Source organism: Dendropsophus ebraccatus, chromosome 8 (assembly GCF_027789765.1).
Source record: "Dendropsophus ebraccatus isolate aDenEbr1 chromosome 8, aDenEbr1.pat, whole genome shotgun sequence".
In the NCBI taxonomy this organism is placed as follows: Eukaryota; Metazoa; Chordata; class Amphibia; order Anura; family Hylidae; genus Dendropsophus; species Dendropsophus ebraccatus.
Window position 1 is genome coordinate 50,761,319 of NC_091461.1, and position 19,645 is coordinate 50,780,963.

The 19,645-nt window shown below is 40.8% G+C and overlaps 1 protein-coding gene across 2 annotated transcripts in view; it reads left to right on the top strand.

The window, feature by feature from the left end:
* The first annotated feature begins 256 nt into the window (after positions 1–256).
* The window catches only part of PAPSS2 (3'-phosphoadenosine 5'-phosphosulfate synthase 2), a 46,917-nt gene continuing 27,528 nt past the window's right edge, over positions 257–19,645 (top strand). The window contains exon 1 of one of the 2 annotated variants that reach the window (XM_069980335.1): positions 257–417. In XM_069980335.1, coding sequence (XP_069836436.1) covers positions 406–417 — 12 coding nt within the window. In that variant the 5' untranslated portion in view covers positions 257–405. The remainder of the gene's footprint in view (positions 418–19,645) is intronic. The other variant, XM_069980336.1, reaches the window with a different exon arrangement.

Consider the following 19,645-nt stretch of genomic DNA (forward strand, 5'->3'; position numbering starts at 1 on the left):
GCTTGTCATACAGCAGATAATCTGGTGCTGGACTGAACTTTACCCTGCACAGAGGGCTGAGCTGATAACTGTGAGCAGAGTGAGTGGATCTCCTCCTCATAGTCAGGCAGTGTAGTGTAGAGGAGGGAGACTACATTCATAGTAGAGGAGAGAGCTCCACCCAGCCCTGTGCCTGCTGCTCCCCCTGTCAGCGCCTCCAGCTGGCCTGCCCTCCAATGGTTAATTCCGGGGCGGAGAGCTGAGGAAGAGAGGAGGAGGAGGCGAAAGGTTGGTCCAGGGACTTTGCTACGTGTCTCCCTCTCCTCTTATACCTCCTTGCTCAGCTCCTGGAGCCCAGTCTCCTCCTGCAGCTCAGCTCCTGGCTCCTTCCTCTCCTCCATTCACATCAGCCCAGCTGCTGCCATCATGTCCAAGACGGTAGGAAACTTTCTCAGCTCTTGTTCTGGATACACAGCTCCTCTTGATTCCTGAATGGCAGCTTCCTGCATTATTCATTGCTAGATCTCGTAATCTATTGTAGATTGTAGTATACAGGGGAAATGTCACTCACTTTACTGCTTCTGTATGAAGGTATAATGGTGAACAGCGACTGACTAAAGAGGTTCTGCAGCAGCAGCTGGATTTTGTATTTTGTGTTGGAGTATTAAAGCATGTTTCTATCTAAAATGTGTCTCTAAATATAAATTATTCTTATATTTGATCAGATTTAATAAGTTGTTGCTGAGTGATAAATTTTAGGGAAGCCGGGTGACAACTAATACAAGCATTGTAAGTGGTTATCACTCAGCCTTCCCAGACTTCTGCATGCAGATGTCAGCTTTTACAGGTCTTTACCCTTTGTTCTTGGTTGCCATTCAGGACTCACAGAAAGCTGAGTGGCAGTCACTATTGGAACTCTTGTAGCTTTGAATATTTGTATCCAGGTCTTAAAAGATATAGCAATAAGAAATAATTCATTACAAAAACTTGAGATTATCTTGCAGGTGAAAATGGTCTTTAAAGGGGTTGTCCAGCAAAAAACTTTTTCTTTCAGATCAACTGGTATCAGAAAGTTGTATAGATTTGTAATTTACTACTATTAAAAAAATCCCACACTTATTAGCTGCCGTATGTCCTGCAGGAAGTGTTTCATTTTCAGTCTGACACAGTGCTCTCTGCTGACATCTCTGGCCGAGACAGGAACTGTCCAGAGCAGGAGAGGTTTTCTATGGGGATTCATAGAAAACCGAGACAAAGTTCCTGTCTCGGCCAGAGATGTCAGCAGAGAGCACTGTGTCAGACTGAAAATAAAACATCACTTTCTGCAGGACATACAGCAGCTAATAAGTATGGGAAGACTTGAGATTTTTTAATAGAAGTAAATTACAAATCTATATAACTTTCTGACACCAGTTGATTTGAAAGAAAAAGTTTTTTCTGGACAACCCCTTTAAGACATAAGTAAAAAACTAAAGGGTAGATAGAGGACATTCGTGCATTAGTGCTCAGGATGTCAATTGGGTTGGTAAAAGTAAAGTTACCTACAGTCTTTTACTAGCCCTACAGTATGCGGTCTCCTAGAGCCCTGCATCCTGGATGAAATATATCCAAGGACCAGCCAGCAAGCACTGCTTCTCCACTAACCGCTGTCAGTGAGATCTGCCCTCAGATGCCACCCTGTAGGCAAATAACGTGTGGATATAGGACGCCATTAGTTATTTCTTACTGGTTGGGTTCATAGACAGTTTACACATGTTAGGGCTCCATAATGATGTTGGGGATGAGCTGTCACCTATGACTACATTTCATTCTGCGAACCCTAAAAGTTGCAGTTGACTGCAAAATCTCTGTCATTTGGCACTGTTGTGTGACTACCAAACTCTAGAGAAGACATTTGCAATTGAACTTCAAGTTTTCTAGTCAACTTAAAAATAAGATTTTTGATATTTTAGAGCTAATGACTAAGGGGCTGTAGATGCATTGGGACATATGCTAATATGGATCCTTTAGGTTGAATCCATTGGTCAGGCAGGCGTTCCTCTCCACTCCTGTGATTTAATAGGGAATCGGGAGTTATGAATGATGACCGAATGATCACTTGTTGGGTGGCTATCTTCTAGGCTCGATTCTAGAGAAACTGATACTAGGACCAATCCCATTGTCAGTGGGGTAGTTCCTGACATGCTGTGTGTCTGTTGTGATGGCAGACCGGTCCAGACATCAGGCTAGGATTATCACTGACTGATGGTGCTGCTTGCAGAGAGATTAGAAATAGGCATAGAAGCCTAAAACATGGACAGCATTAACCATGACACAATGGCTTTTCTCATCTAGTAGGGACTATTTTGTTCCCCCATGGCCTGCAAGGATCATCCTAATGGAATATTCTCACTGCAAAACTTTAGGACCTACCTATCATTTGTAGGTGGCTTTGCACAATGTAAAGCAGGGATGAGGAACCTTCGGCCCTACAGCTTTTGCAAAACTACAATTCCCCTCATACTTGTTCTCTGATGTAGAAGTATGTTATGTAGAAGTATGTTATAAGAGGGGCTTCTCTATTCTGGAGCCCAGCTAATGACCAGCTCATTGTTTGTCTTGCTTGTCTAGTATTTGTTTCCCTTATTTACATTGGTTCAATGAAGAACAGGAATGAAAACATTTGTCCCCCTGCAGAGAGGTAAGGTGCTTACAGTACAGTATGTGGTCTTTACCGCTTTACAGCAAACAACTGGCCTCTTAGGGGGATTCACATCTTCCAAGAAGTAGTGTTTGTTTTGGGAGCAGTACAGCTAAGGGCCCTATTACATGGAGAGATAATCGCTCCGTGTAATAGAGACAACGATTAGCCGCTGAAACGATCATTGGCTGATCGTTCCTTCAGGTCCAGACCTAAAATTATCGGCTGCTGTTACGCGTAGCAATGCACGTCCGACGGCTGAAGATTAAATAAACTGTTCATACATTACCTGTCCATGCTCCCGGTCTCCTCCTGCCTTTTGCTCTATTCCTGGCACTGCGCGCTGCAGCTTCTCTGCCCCTCAGCTCAGAAAAGCTGCAGCACGCAGTGCCGGGAAGAGAGCAGAAGGCAGGAGAAGAAGCATCAACAGTTTAGGGTAAGGGATGCACGGACATCGCTAACGATGTCTGGGCAGTCTTTGCTAAACAATAATCAAGCTGTGTAATGCTGCGTTTACACGAAACGATTATCGTTCGAATTTGCACGATAATGATCGAATTCGAACGATAATTGTACGTGTAAACGCAGCGAACGAACAAGCGACGAGCGAGAAATCGTTCATTTTGATCTTTGAACATGTTCTCAAATCATCGTTGGTCGTTCGCAAAAAATTAGCAGATCGTTCCCTGTAAACAGTCGTTCACCGATTTAATTTATGTGCGAGATAGGCTTAAGCGATCGCAAAACGATTTTTCCATACGATATATCGTTCCGTCTAAATGTTGATCGTTATAAAAAAAAAATTGTCACTTCAAAATCGTTAATTGTACGATCAGGCAAATTATCGCTCTGTGTAAACCCAGCATTTCGAGTGCCAATCAACACTTATGTACATTATTGATCGGGCCAGCATCACCTTGTCTAATAGCACCCAAAGGCTATGTTCACATGACATTTTTCCAGTATTTTAGAGGTAGGCGTCAGCTTAACTTCTTTTGCAGGTTGCTGATGTATACCTGAGATGTACTAGTGAAACATGGTCTGAACACAGCCTAAGGCTGAGAGAAAGAACTTTGTTAGTAACAACTGCAAACATTCTCAAACTGATCAGAGTGTACTGTAATTACGTCAAACTGACTTGCCCCTGGAAACGTGTTTCTCTTCTGTATACATTATTGTCCTATATGGTTGCAGTGTTATTTATAGTTAACTTACTTTTTTAAATTTGGTGCCATTGCTCAAAGTTAGATCCCACCAATAATGTTTGTCAGCATCAAAGCCCAAGGATATTTTGGTCACTTGGTGAAGTATCCCTTTAAAAGTTTGTTTATTGATCGTATTGTATTGGTTTAGCTTACTAAAAACTGCAAAGGAAATGTAGAGGAGTTGTCCGTACCAGCCAAACTAATTGTACCTTTCAAGACTACGAAGGGTGGCTGGACCTTAGAATTCTCTTGCGAATCCCACAATAAATTTACCAACAAAATAATCCATCAAGTGAATGATTACTTTTTGCTGAGCACAAATACTTCAATATTGAGTGTAACAAAATATAAAAAAAATAGAAATAGCAGCACACTGGAGCCACACAGAGTCCACAATGTATTTGTCAATCAAATAAGTAAAGATCATCATAGAGAAAAAATGGTATTTGTTGCACTTCTGATCTTTCTTCTGATCTTCTAATCTTCTTCTTTTCCTTCCTAAACTTGAAGGGAAGATAGTATTATAGACAGATTCCTGTGCTCCAGATAAGAGTAAATGTGTTACATGTGTCCATACACTGTTTACTATCATCCGTGAATGCTGAACGCTCACAATTCTGGTATTTAAGGTTTAGTACTTGTGTGTAATACAGATTGCTCTAATAGTAAAAGAACCCATCAATCCCTAAACATTCCAGCAGTCATTGAGAAGGAATGCCCACACATCTGTTCTCAGTGTCTCCAGAGTGAACTTCCTAACCTACTTTTCTTGGATTTGACATATTCCGCACATGAAGACTTGTAACTCAGCTGTTGACTTAGTGTACTGTATTCCTAAGTTACCGTCCCCTAATGTAAAGATTCACACGTCATTTGGGGTATTTTCCAAAATTTCATAACTCTCAATTTTTTTCTGATCTTTGGATTTGATCTTTTTCAAATTGCAGTAATCCCATAATATGATCTCTAGAAGTGTGAAATTCCAAGCCGTATCAGCCACCTATCAGCCACCTATAGAGCGAACACTTATATAGGCTACAGATAGATGTTATTTCCAACACCACACTTGTATTGAATAAAATACTGCCTGATATCTTCAATGAAAAAAAGACTTTGAGCATATTAAAGTCCAACATAGGAGTCATAATATCCCCCCCCCCCCCCGCCATACACATCCATCTGATCCTACCGAAATCGTTTGATTCCCCGACTTTCATCTACAGGGTTTTGAAGTAGAAGATAAGTTCTGCAGTCTACAGTGTGATTATGAAGGGAGTGATTAGTAAAATAGGATATAATATTGTAATATACATTAAATTGGTCTGTAAATCATATATATATATATATATAGATATATATATGAACTTCACACAATGAGGCCATAACCTAGATAGATGAATAACATTACGTAGGTTCTGCCCATCTCCTTCTGCAGAATAGGTCTGTCACAGATTGCATTTGCAGGAAGTTTGATTTCCCTGTGTCAAGCGATGATTTACAGATATCCAACCAGCCACAACTTCCGGTATGAGGTTTCTATAACTAGAGATGCTGTGTAAGCTGGGATGGTATATGTTGGTCACTACAGCACTGGCAAGGAATTAGAAGGGTTAGGAAAATATGGGTCAGCACTACCCTTAGTATACATGGCTTAGATGGTACATTTGTTAAACATGTGCCCCGGCATATGCCACAGAAAAGGTGCAGATTTTGGCCTTTTTGGTGGTCTACGCCAAGGGTAAGCTCTACTCATCTGATAGGTGAATGTGAAGGAGCCATGGCCTTCTCCCACGCCTAGGCTATCATGGTTATTCCTAGAAACGAGCGTGAACCATGCAGAAATCTGCAGGTATAGATTCCTACCCGAGTCCTCTGTCAGGCACAAGTCTTGCCGCCCTTTCTAAAAGGCATGTGCTTTTTTTTTAGTAAATCTGTCCAGGTAAATGGAGGCGGGGCCTATTTGGCGTACGAGTATGCCAGTCTCGCTAAATGCCCTTCCATGTTCTCTGTGTAGAATGTGTATCACAGGTAGCTGTGTATTGCCTCTCATTTTTCATGTATATTTGTCTTGTCTGGTTTTGAGTTAAATATATGTGTATATAATATAATAGGAATAATAGCATAGGGGCATTTGCCAATGGAGCACAAAGCAATGATTGACAGCTCTTGACCAGCTGATGACACCAAAGAGACTAGCAAACTATTTGCATTTATTGCACTAAATTCTCCATAGCGGATCCCTCCTGTATCATGTATGCAGAGAATGCATTTATAGGTGGCCTAGCTCCAAAGGGGGCCAGCTGTACATTATGATGTATGTGTACGTAATGCATCTAGAAACTACAGACTTGATGATTCGTAGTCTGAATAGTCACACAGGTATTGAATCAACATCATGTGATCTTGAGCACAACCCTACGGTCCTGAAAGGCGCTATATCTAGTATGTTCAGTTCTCTTAATAGTGTTATTTTAGCAGCGATGCAGAACATGTTAAATGCTAAAGGGTAAAATACCTTCTGGGTGATTGCTCATCCTGATTTCCTACAGAATGGTTTTTGTGTCAGTGTGATGATTCACCTCGTGAGTCTACGTAGGTGACCACAATAACAAAGAAGCTATATATATATCCTGTTGGTGTCTGGATATGCTGGGAGTTGTTGAGAGCCAGGGATGACAGTAATGGAATCATTGAAGACCAATTCTATTCTAACATTTAGGGGTTCTAATGGAAAATGAGGCATTTCAGGTTCACATGTCTCTCTTTTAAAGGGATACTGAAATGCAGTTTCTGCTCCGCTATTTTTTTTTTTACATCATTTAGAGATATGCTTTACAGCACTTACATGGGCATAGATAAAATACTGTAGATAGAAAGTGATCAATTTCTATTAAAGAGTTTTTAAGGAATGCTTTGTGACCTGTGCTGAGGTTAACATCATTTAGAGATATTCTGAGTAATGCTGAGCTGTGACCATCATTTATTGTGAATGGCCTGATCCCATCTTACCTATACACTGGTGTCACCTTTCACTTTATTCCTATCTGAAATGATTAAAAGGTGACAGCTGGAAAGTAATCTCTACAGAAGTGTCAGCTTATTATTATTAGACTTGGTCTCAGAATGGAAATTAGAATAGTTCTGTTTTTTTTTTATATATATACATAGTAAATAGAGAACAGCAAACATTCTCAGAAAAATATGTTGAACATAAAAACATTCTCTTTGCGCTTTCCATTATTTCGATTCTGTTAAGTCGGGGGTCATGGCCGTCACATGTAGTATTTGATAAGATAAGAGTCACCGGTGCATCCAAGTTTGTGTGTAGAAGGTCAAGGCTTATGATGCTCGTGTTGGCTTACATTTGCTTGGTAATGTAAAATTACACAGGGATGCTACTAGAAGGTGAATTAGGAAATAGTAATGAGCTTGCTTTCGGCCAGGAATCCAGCTTGGGAAACAACACACTAGACTCTAACAGGAACAGCATTGCTTTAGCTAAAGGGGTTATCCAGTAAAAACACAGCTACTTTTTGCAAAAACAGCACCACCACCTGCCCTCAGGTTGTGTATGGTATTGCAGTTCAGCTCCCTTCACTTCAGTGGAACCAAGATGCAAAACCACATTCAGGGTGCGCTTACATATGCAGGATCTGCAGCAGATTTGATGGTACAGATTTGATGCTGTGTTCAGTTTTTTTAGTTACATTGATATCTGCACCATCAAATCTGCTGCAGATCCTGTATGTGTGAACGCACCCTTAGGGTACAAACCCACACACCGTATACACAGCAGATACGCAACAAATACGCAGCAGATTTGATGGTTTAGATTTGATGCTGTGTTCAGTTATTTAGATCTAATGTGCTGCGTATTTGTTGCGTATTTGCTGCGTATTTGCTGCGTATCGCAGCAGTAAATACGCTGCATATACGGTGTGTGGGTTTATACCCTTAGGCTGGGTTTACACTTTGTAAGACACCGGATGTTCTGTAACCCGGCCACGTCACAGAACAACCGATGTCAGTAAAGTGTATCCCGGCCGGTTCTGCAGTACTGCCGGATAAACTTCTTTTCTGGTGAATTGGGATGCGGGTGTATCCACGTGCGCCCACATCCCAATTCACCATTACACAAAATGGAGAGTGTGGCCAGAGCTGCACTCTCCATTGTGTGAACTGTCAGTTCTGTGTGGCCACTATTCAATGAACATCGGCTGCACAAAACTGGCATATCTGATTTAGCTGCGGCCACTAGGTATCCCGACTGGAGCATATACTATGTGTATACACTCTGGCCGGGATCCCATTCATTTACAATTGAAAGTATTTTTTGAATTAAATGCTAAATGCAAATTGCAACAATGGCCATGATTAATTTAAAAAATATGTTGCGTGAACATAGCCTTAAACTGAGAAGACAGGGAAGGTGCGTTTTTTTTTAAGAAAGCGGCCGTGTCTTCCCTAAACTTGGGTAACCCCTTTAAATCTCCAGAGAAAAAAAGTCACATCAACTGGGGCCAGTTATACACATTATACAGATCTGTAAATTACTTCTATCCATCACATGCTCACTGTCAGTGAAATAAGATGTTGTGGACTTATAAATGTCAGGGTTACGCTGTGTACAAGAGAGCATTCAGCCAAGGTGGGTCTACTAGAGAGGTTGGAAAGTAATTGCCATAGTTTCATATAAAGACTCTTTATCATATCTGGCAGTGAGGAAAGGCAATAGCTAAATACACAGACAGTAAATTAAAACCGTGCGCTTTCTGCAGAGGATTAGTGTGATGCAAAGTAGATGTCAGAGGCCAGGGAAATCATGTTTGTAAAGTTACTGAAGGCAAACAGGCACTTCACTTATATCAGTTTAGCTGCATGAGGAACTCCGTATATTTACTATTTGACATCTAAATAAACCTGTCAAAAAATTTGCTATTTTTTTTCTCATTAAAGAAAAATATTGATAATATTAATGGTGTAACCTTAGAATAGGCCATTAATATCAGATTATTGGAAGGCCGGCTCAGAATAAAGTTCAGATTGCTGATGATCAAACACTTACAGCTAAATTCACAACCCGCTCTACACGTGCATGCTCAGCTCAGCAGAGTGTACACATGTTCTCAGTAGGAAGAGGGGAGTAACCTACTGCTGGACAACTCTAGCTGCCTGGTCAGTAGTGGCAAACCTTGGCTGAACCCACAGCATATGGAGAGTTCCCGGAAAACCTCATTGTCTGATAAGGAAAGTTCTTATCACAGGACCACTAAACAATTATGTTTGTTGATGGTGGGACATATACCTCAGTATATCGTCATCACTACTTCTATTGATCCTGAGTTGCATCCGGTTTTGTATCCATGATAATATTTATCAGCAAGCCTCTGAGCTCATATCTCAGCAGCCATTTCTTGTTCAGTGTCTATAGTCATTTTTATTCTGACAGGTAGACCCATGTAATAACAATTCTGCATTACTTATTTTTATAGCTCTGTGATGTGCCGTTTCTCTGTTTTCTTACTAGAAATGTGTGACTCAATAACCAACTGGGTGTTACTTATTAGGGGCGTGTCCCTACACTGTCTGACAATAGCCAATCAGAGCTCACTATGCCAGACGGTGTAGGGACACGCCCACTTGGTTATTGAGTCATACATTTCTAGTAGGAAAGTAAGTTAGTGCTACACATGCAAACATTGTCCAATAAGGGGTCCGAAGACTTTCTAACTATTACTTACAGTGGAAAACTTCTAGGCACTTGTTTTCAGAAATACACTATAAGTACATCATTGCCGTTCCTTTGACTTCTCTGTGTACATGGCTTAGGTTACCATATTATTTACATATTGTTACCAGTTATGCATTAATTGATTTGTTTTGCTAAAGCAGTGCACTGCAGTGTTTTACCTTGTACGTAGTAGCCGCTTTATCATGTCAAATTTTGACTTTAGACCTGAAATCAAATAGGATCAAAGTCTACTATGTAGTTGTGACATCTCACACATAGCGACTTTATCAAGACAGAATATAAGGAAGGAATGCTCACTAATACACGTTCACGGCAGAGAAATAATGACATAGCATAAATTCCAAAGGATTTTACAATAACACGTTGGCTTCTGTTATCAGAGTCAATAGGCTTCTATAGCATATCAAAATTTAAAGTAAAGTAGAGGCCTTTGTATATACAGCAGTCATGGCAAACTCTGGCCCGCGGGCCAAATCTGGCCCATGGTGCCATTATTTTTGGCCCGCCAGGCAATTCAGAGTTTTAATTACATCTGGCCCGCCATAGCTACGATATAAGAGAATATGGGGGAGGGCTGGCTACTATATAAGAGACTATGATGGAGGGCTGGCTACTATATAAGAGACTATGGGGAGGTTGGCTACTATATAAGAGACTATGGGGGAAGCTTAGCTACTATATAAGAGACTATGGGGGAGGGCTGGCTACTATATAAGAGACTACAGGGGAGGGCTGACTACTATATGAGACTACTGGGGAGGGCTGGCTACTTTATGAGATTACTGGGGAGGTCTGGCTACTATACGGGACTATAGGGGGGGCTGGCTACTATATAAGAGACTACAGGGGAGGGCTGGCTACTACATGAGACAACTGGGAAGGGCTGTCTACTATATAAGAGACTATGGGGTAGGACTGGTTACTATATAAGAGACTATGGGAGGGTTGGCTACTATATAAGAGACTATGGGGAGGACTGGTTACTATATAAGAGACTATGGGAGGGCTGGCTACTATATAAGAGACTATTGGGGAGGGCTGCCTACTATATAAGACTATGGGGGAGGGCTGTCTACTATATAAGAGACTATGGGGTAGGACTGGTTACTATATAAGAGACTATGGGAGGGCTGGCTACTATATAAGAGACTATTGGGGAGGGCTGCCTACTATATAAGACTATGGGGGAGGGCTGGCTACTATATGAGACTATGGGGGAGGGCTGGCTACTATATGGGAACCTTGGGGGTTAGCTACTATATGGGCACTATTGGAATGGCTGGCTAATATGTGGGGCAATTTTTAGGGGATTTGCTAATATACTGGTTGGGGTTTATTCATGTCATAGCAATTTATCATGTCATGTCATTTATGACCGCGGCATTTGCGCTTTAATAATTATCAGGGTTGGCCCGCGACTTTGTCCAATTTTTACATTTTGGCCCACTGTGTAGTTGAGTTTGACACCCCTGATATACAGTATATATATTGCCTAGTCAAATGTTTTATAAAAACCAACTTATCACCACCCAAAGAAATGCTTATATTATCTATTGTGCCTATAGGGTAAAGGCAGACTTTTTATGAGCTACGGTAATATTCATAATCACACCCTGCTACTACACTGACAACCATGAAAGGCATTTTATAGCCATCATTCATATATTGTTGCTGGATTGTGACACTCTCCATTGTCGGCTATGGTGAATTGGGATGCGCCCGCATCCCAATTCAGCACAAATGAAGTTCATCTGGACGGTACCGAAGTACCAGCCAGGATGAACTTCACTGACAGCGGCCGTTCTGTGACACGGCCAGGTCACAGAACGTCCAGTGTCTCACGTAGTGTGAACCCGGCCATAGTCTGGATTTTCGCCTGACTTTTGCATTGTGCTGTAATGTCAACCTTTTATGGCCTTGGTCAGACAAATCTGCCTAATCATGGTTTAAGGTTTATATCATAAGCTTTAAGATCCATTACCATGTTGCCATCAACTGAACCCTGTTAAATACATGATAAGAACGTGGTGTTTGACTTGTGTCAAAAACGTTATAGAGTTACTTTTAAACCACCTCTCCCAAAGACATCAATGGTATATGGGCATTTGCACAGAAAAAAAGTGATATCTTTTCTATTCCATGCCATTACGCTGAGCCCCCTATTAAAAGCAATGGGAGTTTCATAGACAGCCCTTCCCTGCCCACAACTCATTGATAGCCACAATACAATGCTGCACACAGGTTTGGGTTTTGCCTGTCTGCACATGCTACAATACTATTTCGTTCTGAGGCTATACCTATGTAATCTCTTCTTTATTGCTGTGTTCATACATGTCACTTCATGGCATGGCCCACACCTTGATCATGTAGTGATTAGATTGGAGCCTTGGGATTAGCTTTTTGGAAGGTGGCAAAGATGAACGCCAAAATCGTATTTAAGTAGAAGATCAGAGGCTGCCAGTAAGTTTATATGTTCAGCAAGAGGTGACTGATCCAGGCTACTTATAGGGGTGTGTTTCTGTGTTCAGCTTTTTATGCAGTTTTTGAAGGTAAAGAAGTGCCAGTCTTTCCTTTATACATGTTGTCTTTTTATCATCTGTTTCTGGTTACAAAAAAACTACATCAAAAAACCTAAATGTAAGAATTTGACAGGTATGGAAACAACAATGCGTTCTCTGTTACCTTTTCTCCCTGTAGGTAGAAAGGATACAAACACCACTTAGGCAAAGTGTGTGAGAGCTATTTGTATATGCTTTCTTCCCAGAATTCCCAGTGGAGCAGGAATGCCCGTTAAAGGGGAACTCCAGGTAGAGGATAAAAAAAATGAAACTTCTGCAGAAGCATACAGCATTACTTACCTATCTATTCCAGTTTTGAAACTACCAAAAATCCATTTGTTTTGGGGGTTTATGTTCTGCATAGTGTTTCTGTACTTCCTGGTTGAGCAGTTCCCAGAATGCAGCACAGTCCACAGTCCTTGCAGCTGATTCTGGCCGGTCAGAGATGGTGAATCACTTAGGGGATTGGGGGATCCAGCCAAGCCTCCGGTGAGATCACGCCCTGCTCCCTGTCTGCATCATCAGCCTGTGCTCAGCAAACACACACAATGTGAGACAGAAGACTGGAATATTTGTCTCCTAAGGTGGGAGAGCAGAGGAGCAGGAGACAATGTGAATTGGCACAGAGGACATTTTTCTTCACTTCCTGGATTTCTATCAGCTAGCAGTGTGGCAGAACCGCACAGATATGGTAATACATTGTATAGACACATCTATATAACTTTTAAAAGAAAACAATTTTTTTAAATCTCCACATGTCCTTATGATGGACTCTCCTTATGGATATCTAGTATCCCTTTGACTCCCTATAGGTACAATGACAACTTGATGCCCCAGTTAATACTTTTTAACAAATGTAAAGCTTTCAAGACCATCAAGGTGTCTTCTTCAGGCCTAGGTAGTTTTGAAAGCTTGAAATGTCATCTTTGTCACTTACCTATTAAAACGTATGATTGCTATTTAATGTATTAAGTCATAAATTAAATGGGAACTATCAGCAGTTTAAAGAATCTAACCTGCTGACGGCCCCCTATGACTCTAGGGACGCTGAGGAGGAAGGTATGTGTCTTACCTTCCTCCTCAGCACCGATCCTGTGCTGTCAGTTGGGATGAACTCTTCTCCAGAGCACTTTTTCAACACAGTAGGGTCATAGATTGAACTTAAATGCCTCTTTTTTTCCCATTACTGAATATTTATGACCTCTGTAGTAGAGGAGATCTAGGTTTATGGTCAAAGATGTTTTATAGTGAGTTAGAGTGAACTTACACTTTAAGGTACTGGATAGAATTAGACATGAATGGATAAGACTACATATAAGAACTGCTGATCTCTGGCGGTATGAGACCAGCTAGGAAACTGGTGAGGCTAGACTATGTTGTGTCACCAGGGCACACAGCATGGTCTGTTTCCATGGACACAGAGCCATTGAATTTTGTGCTGAAAAGCCAATGTGCAGTGTCCCTTTCTGGGTTGTCTATCAGGGAGGCACTTCATGAAGCAGTGCTCAGGTTTACAGTGGAGCCTTCACATTGCACTTACATAAAGGACCTTTGAGTTTTCCCTCTAGAAGGCTTCTGCATAGACCGGCTTGGAGCGGAGCCAGGCCATCATCTTATGAATAGGTCTGTTTGTTGTGTGGATTTTGCAGTCGTCCAGCCCACCTCCTCTGAAAATTAGACTTTCCTTGCATTAATAGGGGTGCGGATTTACAAACCAGTGCTTCTCAAATTGCATAGAATAGATTGCAATATGGAACTTCTTATCAAGTCCTCAATTATCCTGTTATGTTTCCATGTGATCACATGTTGGCCATATAAAGGGTTAATAAACACTATTATATTATTCTCGCAATGTATAGTAATAGGGATAGCTGCAGATTTCTACATTCGGAAAAGTGCTTGGGGAAGGGGTGTGGGGTTATTTTGTTATGCTTACTTGCTGATGGCAAATATTTGTTTCACAATTCGGGATCAATTGAGCTTAAAGGAACGTTGACTAGCTGCAAGTAAGATGACAATCATGAAAAGGAAGTTTACATCTCTGCACACAGAAGTAAAGGTTCCCCTCTACAATAAGTTCTATCGGAATTCTCATTGGGGCAATATTCTCTACAATACGGATAATTGTTGCCATGCTTTAGCATTACCCCTGACAATAGTAAAGTCCCTATTACACGAAACAATTATCGGCCATATTGGGCTGATAATCGTCTTGTGTAATAGAAGACAACGATCAACCGACATGAACGATGTCGGCTAATCGTTGTCTGTCGTTTGTCTTTCAGCATGTTGAAAGACAAACGACTATAATAGCAGTGATCTGCTGCTGTTGCTCCGTGGAATAGGAGCGGCAGCAGCAGACCGCCGCTATCCTCTATGGGCTGCCCAGACGATCTAGCGATCTAGCAGCTCCCCGCAGCCCCACCTGCTCTTACCCGCTCTCTGCCAACACATGTAATGGCAAGTAAAGAACCAGGAGTAAGCAAGCGCTGAGAGCTCTCGTTTGCTCCTCTCCATTGCGCCATGTAATAGGGGCTAAAGTGCCACAGTTGGACAGGGCAAATGTTTTTAGAACAATAGACATAGCAATTGTCAATAAAATGTATTCCTATCATATAATGTTATGGCACATCATTATGTCTGCAGTCAAAAGAAGTCGTAACCTAAAGTTTTCATCTTGGCTGCTCAGTATATTACATTTACTAGAGTTGTAACTCATCACATGCCTTATCTCAAACTTTCCATATGACCCAGGGCTTACAGTATGGATCAGTCATGACGGATAAGGTTAATATTGGCTTGCTGGCTTTGAGTTACAGCTCATTTTCTGCTGGAATTGCCCTCTGGCCGTCTATTCTTTTCCTAGCAAATTGTTTTTTTCCCCCTGATGTCATGTGGTTTGTCTGTCTGAATTTGTTAGTAGATAGCTCAGCTATCCAGAAAACAGTGAAAGAGTTTAAAACCACACAGTCTATAATGGTTTAATGGGGCTAGTTTATTGCTATACTTTAGCAGTCATTGCAGAATGCTAACGTGGTAACAAAAATGTACGTCTGTGTTTGCCTCGTTCACCATGCATTTAAACTTGTGCATATATTTCATGGAAGCCATAGTTTAATCTGTTGTTCGTATGTTGGACATTGGGATAAGATGACAACAGCCCTTCCAGTTACAATGGCCTTAGGTTACACTATTTTCAACATACAATGTTTCTAGGCCATTGAAACTTTTCTTTTAAATCAACTGGTTTCAGAAAGTTATATAGATTTGTAATTTACTTCAATTTTAAAAATCTCAAGTCTTCCTATACTTATCAACTGCTGTATGTCCTGCAGAAAATGTTGTTTTCTTCTCAATCTGACACAGTGCTCTCTGCTGACATCTCTGGCTGAGACAGGAACTTTCCATAGAAAACTTTTGGACAGTTCCTGTCTCTGACAGAGATCGCCACTTGCTTACTGTGTTAATCGGGCCATGTTATATGGCCCTTACTGGTAAAGTACCCATATTACTGAAGTGCATGCACTGATTGGCCTTCTTATAGCCTCTCTTACTGCTCTTTACCTGTGCCAGGATGAGCTGCTCCTTTGGATACCAGATGAAGATAGCCCCATGTTATTTTTCTGCTGCACTGTGTGTACTCTACAGGGTGATGCTCCTTCTTATCTGTATTCGCTTTGTGATTATTTTTCTTTTATCTTTCTTTTTTCTTATTTTGGGATGACATATTGGATATTGGTGACAGTCATATATTGCATAGGTCATGCTACATCTTAATTGTGTATGCACAAAGGGTGGGTAAATATATCATAGATAAATGTTTGACTTGAACAGCTGGTAATATGGTGGTGTATGTCCTATGATGTCGTACTGTACATATTATCTTGGATATATTTACTTATGAATTCCTGCAAAAACGGACCTTCACTGATGTCACAACCTATGCAAAAAAGGAATCCATTGTCATCTGGCGTTTTTTACCGTTTTTGTACTAGAAAAATTTTTGATTAACAAGCTTCTGGACCACCTGACATGCCAGATACCAGGAATGACCCCATTGACAAGAATGGGATCAGATATGGGATCAGTTTTCCTCTGGTGTTTAGTTTCACTCCCCAGCTCATTGCCTATTTTATCTCATTGCACGAGACATGATATAGTTAAGGCCCAATTACATGAAGCGATTATTGTCCGTGATCGGCCGATAACGTCCGCCACGACCAATGATCGCTTTGTGTAATAGAAGACAACAATCAGCCAACATGCACGATCTTGGCTGATCAACGTGTTTAAACATCAAATATCTAGATAGCAGCGATCCGCTAATAGGAGATTGCGATAGCAGACCACCGCTATCCTCTATGGGCTGCCCAGACTAGCGATCACCCGAGCAGCCCCCCACAGCTAATGACAGGGACACTTTAAAATGTACATATAAGCTATTAGCTTCCTATGAAACTGTGCCTTTCTGTAGTTAATGGGGAAAAGACGTGCATATCAAGGTTAGTTTTATATCTATACCATATCATACAGTATGGGATATGTTAAGTTTTCTACTTCTAATATAAGATGTCTTAGTAAAATATCAATAAACGCTTTACAAACTTCTCCACACACACATTTGCGGTACTGTAGAGTAAATGTTTTATTTCCTCCAGGGGTCGAGCAAAGAAAAAGCTTACGCAGAGCAATGACCTAACTGTTCTATGAGTAATATGGAGACTGCCTGTGCTGCTCACTACTAACAATAAATGCATTGAAGCCTCCTTTGCCACATCACCAGTTTACTGTCACTAGTGATCAGACATAATCATCAGGGTAGCCCTTCATCACATGGTCAGTTCTGCTGCACTGTCACCACAGGTGAATGTCAGAACTATATAGCGGACTGTGCTATAATGCATAACTGTTCTGAGTTCTCCAAAAACATAAAATCTTTGTGTAGTTTCTCTATGCTCCAGCTGATTACAGAAGCCTGTGCAGATAGAGTATTAAAAAATGTGGGCAAAAGGAGACCTTATACAGGAGAGCTGTATAAGAACCCTAGACACTATAAATATGATGTATTGCTGTGCATAATGCAGTTATAAATGAGACTTGAAATAATGTATATCTGACCATGGACTAGTTCAGAGATGTGACTCCATGTAGCCTTTCATCTGACAGTAGGGTTGCACCCATTCTCTTATACCTCAGTAATGCCTGGGGATAACAGATAGTGGAATTTTCCATAATATTAAGTGTAATAGAAACATACAATCTACTTTAATCCTAATCTGGGTTCACAATAAATTTAGTTGTTCTTTGTAAACTAAGAACTGCATAGCAAAAAGGGAATCAGAAATCTAGACTTACACAAGGAACAATGAGGGTGTTACACAAGTATCTGGTAACATTTAGAAATCAGATCCCCGATGGCTTAAGTCTGTATAAAACCTTGTTGCGTATCCCCTGGATACTGGAAACGGGCAGCATTGCACTACTATAAAGAAATTGTTTGCATGCTGTTCCCTTCTGCACCACATAGAGCAGCAGTGAATATATGATGTAGGCACATGCACCAGAATGGTCATAGATTTTAAGCAGAGTTCATCCTGTTCTTCCCTGTGTTATCCAAGGTAATTGTGAAACTTGACTCCTCTTGCTTAATAAGTAAGGCTTACATTCTGTCAATCTATCTTTGTTAAGTCATCAAACACTTTTATTCTAAGAACACACATTGTGCTGCGTCATTGCTTTTTTGTCAGTTTGTAGAACATTGTGCTGTGGGTGTTTTCACAGAGAGAGACAGATAAATAGTCTGTAGGATCCATTATGAGCCGTCATGATCTGCTAGGATTCCTTTTTTTCCCCCTGTTGACATATTTTTAGGCCAACATGCTATGTAATTTCAACCATCAAAAAAAAAAACACAGAAACCTGACTAAAAAGTAGGAAAAATGGGATCTTCTAGTGTCTTTTAGGCTATGATTATAGCCTTTAATTATTACTTTAACGTGTCACTGTCATTTAAATGTTTTTTTTTTTTTTTTTTCAGAAATCAATAGTACAGGCGATTTTTAAGAAACTTTGTAATTGGGTTTATTAGCCGAAAAAAATGCATTTTTACCATGAAAAAGCAGTTTGAAGCTCTCCCCCCTGTCTTCATGATTGTTTATGGAGAGGCAAGGGGTGGAGGGAGGCACCAAAACAGGACAACAACGAGTTAATTTACAGCTACATCACCGGGCTATCTCCTCTGACGTCACCACTGACCTCTCTGACCTTTGAATACCACCTTTCACACAGCTCCCACTGTGTAATCCTTTGTTCTCTGCTCTCTGCTGGTGACTAATCTCCCTCCTCCCCCCTCCCCTCTTCATAAAACAGACAGGGGTCGACTCATGTAAAACAGTCGAGATTTCCTGATAATGAACAGTGGATGATAGAAAGAAGAGGAGAAGGAGACCTGGGAAAAGGCTTTTTAAATGCAGATAATGGCCTATTTGCCTAATAAACCCAATTACAAAGTTTCTTAAAATCGCCTGGACTATTGATTTCTGCAAGAAAAAAATGAAACGACAGTGACACTTTAAGGCTATTGCGGTGGTTAACATTCCACCTTAGATATGAGCACAGTATTAAATTCCACGTAGGACTAACTCTATTATAATAACTGGTATTGAACTGGCACATAAACTATGTTATTGGCTACTAAGACATAACCAAACTTTTCTTCCCACCCTCCGCCATCCCCTTGCAATAACATCAGTGCATACCACACTAGTCTTGCAATTTTAGTTTAGGTTCCTGCTGCATCTCTAGTCACTTTGTGCCTTTAAAGACAGCCATCATTTTAGTGCCAAAAGACGGCCATCTATTGATAATGACAGCGGCGAATAATGATCATAAACATTATTTGTGGCCATCCAGAAAGACGAACTTCATTTTCCCATTGTGGGATCATAGCCATAATATGATACGTGACACAACTTTATAAATCACAATATGTTGTGTAATCTAAAAAACTGACAATAATAGGCGTGGTTGCAGCTTTATGAAAACAGCAAAAGGAGCAACAGCATCCAATAAACTTTTTTATTGATCCAACAACATATAGGAGAATGCAACATTTCGATCCCTTAAAGCAGATGGGTTTTTCTCAAGCATGCTTAAGGGGGTATTCCTAGTTGTAGTATTAGTCTTATGTGCCCACCCTGGTCTGTAACAACTATACTTACTTTATTCACTCCCGACATTGCTGGTGTTCTATCAGAGCCAGTCCAGTTATACAATGCCTCTTTTTTGGGGGGTCAGTGCATACACTGCCCGCTCTGCCAATCTGTATGTCTGTTGGTATAACAGGACCATGGATGACCACATATCATGAAGTGATATTGGAATTTCATTTTACAGTGTTTTCTTTTTAACTCTATCAGTACATAAGCCTTATATATTGAGGCCTAGTTCACACAGTGTATTTTTCCAATAA